The 8,566-nt window shown below is 43.4% G+C and overlaps 1 protein-coding gene across 1 annotated transcript; it reads right to left on the bottom strand.

The window, feature by feature from the left end:
• Positions 1–15: 15 nt before the first annotated feature.
• Positions 16–8,119, bottom strand: LOC131885491 (FMRFamide receptor-like). Its single transcript, XM_059233555.1, has 6 exons — positions 7,978–8,119; positions 6,513–6,907; positions 5,814–5,972; positions 5,492–5,622; positions 1,454–1,765; positions 16–1,356 (listed from the first exon to the last, which is right to left on the bottom strand). Exons 2-6 carry the CDS (start codon positions 6,850–6,852, stop codon positions 511–513), a joined length of 1,788 nt encoding a protein of 595 aa, XP_059089538.1. The 5' UTR covers positions 6,853–6,907; positions 7,978–8,119; the 3' UTR covers positions 16–510.
• Between the last annotated feature and the right edge of the window lie 447 nt (positions 8,120–8,566).

Here is an 8,566-nt window from a genome sequence, read left to right as displayed (position 1 = left end):
TTCCAGTCCCTTTTTTTCCATCATGTATTTCATCTCTGACATCTGAATCTTTCTACTGAGTTAAAGTTCATCAAAATTTTTTAACACTTTGCTGTCAGGAATCGGTTTGAGCCCGATCGGTTGGTTCTCTTGGTCCATTCTTGACCAGTGATGCACCCACTCTGTTGGAACTTTTCTGACATGAATGGAGGTGCATCCACTTGAGTAGTCGATAAACGTACTTTTTGGGGCCCTGACCTCCACATCCTCCACATCCTCCTCATCATCAGCCTTCTTGGCGGAGGCCACTCTCTCGTACTTCCCTGACAAATAATGCAATCTGTAGCCAAACGACGAACTCCCTACATACACGTACACATTTAGAAAACGGAAACGCATCTTGCAGAGCACAAACGGGCTTGAGGAATGGTTGGTCGCCGGATCGGATGTTCCAGCAACTAAATGCGCACCAGGGATCTACATTCAACTTTGTGCCGTTTCATCTCCTTTTGAGTGCCCATAGCTGACATTTTATAACCACTGATCCATGGAGCCCACTGTTGAGGACTCCGTGTATGACTTGACACTTTTGGTCTCCTGTCGCCTTAATGGGTCTTTGAGGACCGGATTTCCATGGACTCGAGTCACAGAGCTGGCCCCATCGGGTGGGCAGTCCCTGGGGCGATGCCTCCATTTAAATACTTCCACTTCGGAATGACCTCCCCGAGGCAATGAGGCTGAAGATTCCGGGGCATGTCGCTTGAGTAGAAAACGGAAAGGTGGAAGTGATTTCTTCAAACACGACGAACTGGATGACTGACTACTATTGGGTGGAGTGGAACAACCGGAAGAGCTCCTTTGGCCTTGGAGCGGATGCGCGTCCTCGATGGGCCCATTACCTTGGGACTCGTGCACAAGTTGGAAGTGCTCATCGAAATGGCCGTGATCGTCATCGTCGTCGAGCTCCTCCTCGAAGAAGATCCCGGATTCTCTCCTGATACTCAAGGGTGACTTCCCCAATGTTCCACCCCCGTTGGTCATGATGAGGACCGTGGTCTTTTGGGTCTTCAGCTCTGGTGACAAATCCATTGGATTGGCGGGCAAGGTGGTGGTGATGCCGGCCGGGGATTGGGTTGGATTGTTCTGAGGCCTCATGGTCATGGTGTAACGACTACTGCTGCGATTGGACAATCGACACGTCAAAGCATTCCGGAAACGAGAGCCCACAGCACAGTAGATCAAGAAATTCACCGACGAGTTGATCATTAACATCAGATGGTTGATGGCACTCACGATGTACAACCACTCCGGGGGCTCGGAGTCTGCATTCCGGGGTTCGGATTCCAGACATCTCTGAGTAGTTTCGGAAACAGACACCTATTTGAAGATTCAAAGTGTTTTTAACTGGTGCACTGGACTGAAAGTTAACATAAAGGTAGGCTTATGTATGGCCTTGAGAAGGAGAGATACTCACGTGATAAAAGGCCAAAAAGAACCGGGAGGCATGGCACACCATGAAAACGAGTACGATTCCCACGAGGATGATGGCCAAGCCGTTTTCGTTCTTCTGTTGGACTGTCTGGCGACGTTGGTTCGACACCCCAAACATGGACTTCCGACTCTTTCTCAAGGTCACAAAAATACCCACATTACAGAAGATGAGCACGGACAGAGGAATGACCGTAGTCACGATGAGATTGGACCATACTTTATAGTAGTGAGTGTAGTTCGTGTTGGTCGAAAAATTGCTGTTCATAGCCTGGAAGCGGGTGTGGTTGTTACCATCCTGTAGCAGAACATAAGGAAGGTTGATTGTACCTATGTCTTTCAGTAATACGTTATCTTCAAAGAAGCAATGGAGAGAATGAACAATCGATTGGAAAAGGAGCTAATCTTCTTCCCCCAAAAGAGCCGAGACAATTTTCTGAAATTTTTCCTTATTCAGGCTTTCCGACTTCTAAAAATAATTTTACCCTTTGAGACTCGGAGCGGGTCTTTGGGGAGATTTGACTCTCTTCCAAAGGTTTCTTTATCCCGTCTCGGATGGACATGATTCCTCATGGCCTGATTGAGTATGAAACGTCTTCATCAAGCGTTTCTTGCACCATATATGATAGAGTACCTCATCAAATCTAATTGAATTCTTGCACAAACGCAATAGGGTCAAACTCGTAAGGGAAAATAAGACAACATGTCCAAGGGATGCACTTCTGTCAAGGACATTTTCCGTCTTTGGGGGGAACAAAAATTTATCCTCCTCAGAGCTCCGTCAGCTTTTAACTGCATCATATGTGCGGGTCCCAAAAAGAATGGCTTGAGCTGAAGGCGACCAGGGCTTCCTTGGCCATCCTGCTGGAGAAAACCAACCTACCTCAATCTAATGAGCTCCCCCATAACTTTATTGCCGTCCGTTGGAATTCGAATGTCAATGCATCGGATGGAACGAAGAGAGTAAAATGCATACCAAGAGCTGGAACTCAACTCTTCAAGGCCAAAAGGGACCAACTTCATCAGCAAGTTGTTGGAATAAAGATACCTATCAGTCCTGGGCAATCTCATTGCCTCAAAAGCCTTCTCTAGAGACGACAACGTTTCTCTATTGAGCTAAGGTCTCCTATGATGATTTGCTTATTTGCTCGAGAGCCTGAATTCCGACAAGAAACGTCGAACATTGTTTTGGGGGCTAGATCTCCAGACTGAATTGCTTCTCAAGTGAGAATGATAAGTCACATGACTGAATGTGGACCTGGCTCTCACACTATAAACAAAGTGGGGCCGATCAAAATTTGGACCTACAGATTCATCATCTCCAAAGTGGGCAGTTAAATTCTCGCAAGCAAGGTGATTATTTCAGTTACAAGTGCTTTCACATTTGGAAGCGGACGAAGAGAGCGAGTGTTTTCGATTCTGTTACAAAAGTGGGGAAAATTAATACGGGAACTCTGTTGAAGAAAAGATGATATTACCTACGCATACCATCTCCGCCCCAAGGGCATCGTCATCACACTATTTTTATAAGGAAACTTTTATGTCATCAAAACGCTACGAATTGCCAAATTTCCAGTTGCCCTTCGAAAACGTTACCTTTCTATTCATGGAACAGTCAATTACAATGAAAATGTCATTAAACATTTGGTTTGTCAAAAAATATTGAGCAACATTTTTGCCTACCCTTTTAAGTAGATAGAGTTTGGAGCCCACTCAATGGACACACTATCTAATCCTTTAATAAGAAAGCTTTGGCAAACCAAAAATGGGCATTGGACGTCAATCGTTAATTGACTAATTCAACCTTTTTTCTGTGTCTTAGGTAAACGAAAGTGATTTCATGGTGCATTAAAAGGTGAAGGTTTAAGTACGGTAATCTTGTAAACGGTTCTTGTTACTTCAATGTTCAGGTCTTTTGAATTGCATGATAATAATCATCGTTACTATGAGCAATCGGTCTCATTGGGGTTTCACTTACATTTTTGACATCAGTACTCTGCAAGTCGTACATATGTGTTTTTCTCATCGGTTTTTGAATTTCGGGGGTCATTCTAGGTTTTAGTGTTACTAAAACCCGTGCAACTTTCAACTTGTTAAAGTTCAAGCATTATCATAGAGGCAACAACCTAAATGAAATGGCGAAGAGGCACAGTAAATTGCTAAATAAACTACTTGTAGCTTACCATGAACGCAATTTCTTTTCCGGACATTATGCGACTTGGGTCACTAATTATGCATAAGATTTTGACAAAATTTGCCAAAAACAGCTCAAACGCATTTTAATTCATTAAAGAGAAACCGGTCCAATCGGCCCTACATTTGCTAGACGCTAACTCACGAAGCGCCCTCTGAAGTACAGAATTTAAATCATATTTCGTGCAGCGTAGGAAGCCTGTGTATTATCACATTTCCTGTTGATCTTATCTGAAGATGGATTTCATCTCGTATTGTTAGGTTTGCCATCACGTCATCCCAGTTTCCATTGGACCGAACTATTGTTTTGCTGCTGAACTCCGTCAGTGTATTTTGATCAAAAAAAAGATTTATTCTTAGTGCAATGAAATTCTCAAGCGATTGGATAACGCTTAACGAATTTACCTTTCTACTTAACAATGCCCAACACTAGCAACACTGGTAACTCATTTATTTCCTAATTGAATGAATCGGTTGGTAAAGAGTAATCTAGAAGAGAGCGTGGTCCTAAAGGCACTCCTCTCTTGCGGATGAAATGGTTCCATCCGGGACCAGCTGTCTACTAGCAATCCAGATTGGCACAGCCTTTGATGAGAATGTCAAAAGATCGCTTTCTTGAGTACTTTGGGCACGAGGCCTTAAAGGCTTTGGTTTTTTAACCTCCAAGCTAGCGAGGAATGAAGCAGACATGCACTCACGGCCATTTGCTCTCAAGTTCATTAAGCGTCAAGGAATGTGTCAAGAAACTGCATCAGGTCTTCAAGATTTATGGGAAAAGGTAGCATCTAGTGGTAATGACTCTGAGAAGAGGCACAGGGTGTCTGGAAACCGTTGTTGATGAGATTACTTTTTGTTCGTTATCTTTAATACGTAAACAAAGCGTTCAGAAGCACCTACTCCCATGGCAATAGGCTTCCTTACGTCTAAAGAGAACGTTCATTTTCAGGCAGGGGAAACCTCAACTGAGACCTTCAGCCGGCTCTGCCTTACTGCCCTACTGCCTCAGTGTCAGTTGTTTATATGTCTTGCGTTAATCTTGGGATATACTAAATCGTCCTGAAATACTCATGTGCCAGGCCTACAAAATTTAAGAGCAAAGGGTGCACTTTCACATCATACAATTAACAACTTTTCACCCACTTCTTTGGACTGCAATGCACATCAAAAGAGCATGAACTGAAGCGCAATAATAAAACGTTCAAAGGAGGCCATTTTTCTGGGGTCTATTTTTTTGTTCAACTGAAATGTGAGTACAAAAATGGTCTCTTCGTTGGTTATCCGACACCTTTGGACATGAGCTTCTGAATTTCTTTCGGATCGTGTTCTATTAAGGGCCCCAAAATATGTGCATATCATACACGAGCAAGGTTCTCAGATCAAAGAATCCATTTCAGATCAAGTTCAAATGGTACTTCAAGGGTGTGGGAAATGAAACAGTGCACCTAAATCCAAAGGTTGAATTTAGATCAACCACCAACTGGGACATAAACAAATTCAATGTGTAAAAATCTGTATTTCGAACGAGCCTCTGCATACTCGTCTTGAATGTTTTTTTTAATAGTGGCAATCAACAAATCATTTGCAACATCAAGTCACAATTCAAACGGAATCAATATATTTTCTCCGAAATGTCTCAATATGGATGAGCATATTTTTTCGTTGTAAAATCCCTTGTCACACTGTATTAAGGGTTTATATTATTGTCATGCTTCGAAACCGTTTGCATGGTTATAATAAAAAATGGCCTTATTAAGACAAGCTGAATCCCTTCCAGTGACAAAAAAAAAGAATCCTCTCTTACTTCTTGATGGTTGAAACATTAACGACTTACCTGAACTTCGACCACTTTCGTTTCAAAAGCTTTCGGGAGGTTAAACCCCACAGCAAAAAGAACCACTGGAATGAGGTAAATGATGAGGTGCCGTCTTGGGCGGGTCCGCGATTGCACCGGATAGCATACGCCTTCAAATATACAAAAAGAGCTTTTGTTTTAGGAATAAAGGCCCCATTGTCATTCGCCGAGATTAGGTGTTATCAGGATTTCCTTTTCTTTCCTGCCAAGACGACTACGGGGAGTTTGGTAATTTCCATAAATTCACTCAATTTACGACTTGCGCCCTTATTTCCATTTTGGAATCGTGGCCAGAGCTTACCCAAGTATCTCTCGATGGAAATGGCCATAGTCACATAGATCGAGCCATACAAAGATATGTTGGCCATTGGGTACAACAAGATGAACAGGTAATGCACCTCGGTCGGTCCATCAAGATACAGTTTATGCGCTCGAATGGCATATATGAGCAATCCGCTGCCTGAAAGAAGAAATCATTGCGTTCCATGAAAAAAATCATTGCCAGTTCCAAAGCAATAAATAGACAAGTCAGCCACAACACTGAGCTCTCTGTGGCTCCCTTGGAGTTTGGAGCATTCCATAGGAAAAAAAGAAGTACGGATACGGAAAGCAACAACGGTGCCCTTTCCACAAAATAAGCAGTTTACGACTTGTCGTAAAACAATCATTTTCGTAACTAGTGGTCCTCTTGTCGCCTTATATAGTCTGGCTACCGAACCAAAAGCGTCTTAAGCGATCTTTAAAGTCATACACACGACTGCAGAGGGGGGGGGGGCTCTGGCAACAGACCATAAATGAGGCCAAACCAACACAGGTTCGAAAACGCTCAATAAATGTCATCACCAGTTGTCAGGCCTGAATTTCTTGGAACTGCACTTGAAATATCACCACCCGTGTGAATGACGCTTCAAAATCTTGACGACCTCTCAAGATCAGTAGACTCTGCCGGACATAAGGAAATCCTGCAATGCTGCAAAGCATGCACTTCATATAGGCTTACCTATGAATAATGAGTCAAAGAGTGATAAACACACCAGGAGCTTGTGAAAAGTCTCTTTAAATGCCGGTCTACTCAGGACGGCAATGGTGGCTCCATTGCCCATGAGGCCACAAATACCCACAATCACTGAGAGAATCCCTTCACAAATAGTGCTCCACACTTGAGAGGCCTTGGACATGGTGTAGCACTCGTTCAAGTTGGTCCGAACCACGTCCAAAGTGAAGATCGTAAGATTTGTCGCGGTCGCCCATTCAAATCTCCCGCCCGAATCTACGCTGTTATTAGCTGACCCAGTGTCGTTTCCGGAGACATCCAAAATCCCGGACATGTTTGTAGCCATCTTGATGCTTTCAGTGCATTACCAATCAATGACCATTTTTGTTCATGCCACACACCTAGAATTAGAAGGTTATTATTATGTTTGATAGAGGGATAAGAAAGGATGCACAAAGTCTGGTCGGTGTTTTTGGAATCTTGACAGAACCTTGGATTATGCTCGACGAGAAGAGGAAATTTATTGTTCTTTGCTACAATGTTTTCTTTCAATTGATTTGCTTGAGACAGAAGGTGCCAAGGCATTAGTGATTATGCGTGCTTTGATAATCGGGATGGGACATTATTCCCCTTTTTCAAGTTTGGATTAGGTCTGAAAGGCTTTGACCGAAGTTTCTTTAACTAATCTAATTTGCTTGATTGAAATTCGAACTACTTCTTTCTCTACGAAAGAATTGGAAAAGGGGAAGGGCACGTTTTGTAGTTTCAAGGTCTTAGTCTGTTAAATTAAAAATGAAATGTACTCATGACTGGGCAGAACTGCATGGTCTGGGCATGTCAAAAACATTTTGCATGTGAGGTTTCATATCATTCCGTATTTTGCTCCCTTCTCCTTTGACATGACTTCAAAGGCGCTCGAGATAACTCCAATTTGAAACATTTTCCGAGGTCACCTGAGTCCATTATCGAATTCAAAGGCAACGAAGATTGTTTCAAGCCCTTGCCGTTACTCTTTGAGTCAGCGCTTTCTCTGACAGCATCAATATCGACTGCAAAACACTCGCAGGGCCTCGAAACTTGCCAAAATGTATGCTTTTGGAAGTCCCTTGTCGCACTAAGACAACCGTGTCTTGGAGCAAAAAATTCCAAAATAAATTCCAACGTCTGGTGATGCGCAAGTTTCCTCCAATGTTCGACTTCCAGACCGAACCAGTTATGAACCCTTTGGAGCGCCCTAATTCGGTTTATGGCTCGTGCTCCATCTCACCTTGAGTGGTTGAAAGATCCCAGACGAACAAAGAGACTCCATTTCCCAATATGCGACTTGACTCTAGATGATCAAAGGCCGTTTCAGGCCATTTTATTTTGAGTCAGCAAAATGTTCAAACCTCTTGAAAGGGCCATCTTGGTCGTCTTTGATACAATTTGAATCTCATTAAATACAAAAGAAGCTCCCTTCACCTCCACTTACCCTCAACATGTTGTTCACCGTATCAGCCTTATTGAAAGACATGGACCAGGAGGACGTTCTCTCTGAAGCCTTTCAGTTTTCGGCAGTGCAACGAGTCTTTCCTGAGAGAGCTTTCCTACAACTGAAAACATCTGGTGCGTCCTACAACCTTAGCCTTTACCGGGATTCGTTCTTCTTACTTTTTCTTGGTCCGTCTCTTGTCTCGAAGTCTCGTTCTCGGTCGGAGTTGTTGAGCGGACTTTTGCGCCTCAAACTTTAGCCCACAAGAGGATGGATGATTCCTCGTGGACGTGGGTGGAACTCGCTCGCTCCCACTTGTTCGGTCTAGTTCGGACGAACATCGAACTGTGATGCAATCTAAGGCGCTGCATTTCCTCCTCCCTGGACGGCGGGTTGCAGGCCCATGCAGTTAGTGGCTGTTGCATTTTAGAGAGGACTCTGACATTGGCCACTTTTTGGACCAAAGTTGGATGGATGGTGGAGCCTGATGTGGGACAGGGCCATGAAAATAATGGATGTATTAGAATGCTACAGAGAGGTACTCTCTACAATAATGGCTTTCGTTTGCGTTTTTTTGCTGAATTCAATA

Source organism: Tigriopus californicus, chromosome 1 (assembly GCF_007210705.1).
Source record: "Tigriopus californicus strain San Diego chromosome 1, Tcal_SD_v2.1, whole genome shotgun sequence".
Taxonomy (NCBI): Eukaryota; Metazoa; Arthropoda; class Copepoda; order Harpacticoida; family Harpacticidae; genus Tigriopus; species Tigriopus californicus.
The sequence above is the reverse complement of the archived record's forward strand: the minus strand, read 5'-3'. Positions and strand labels throughout refer to the sequence as shown.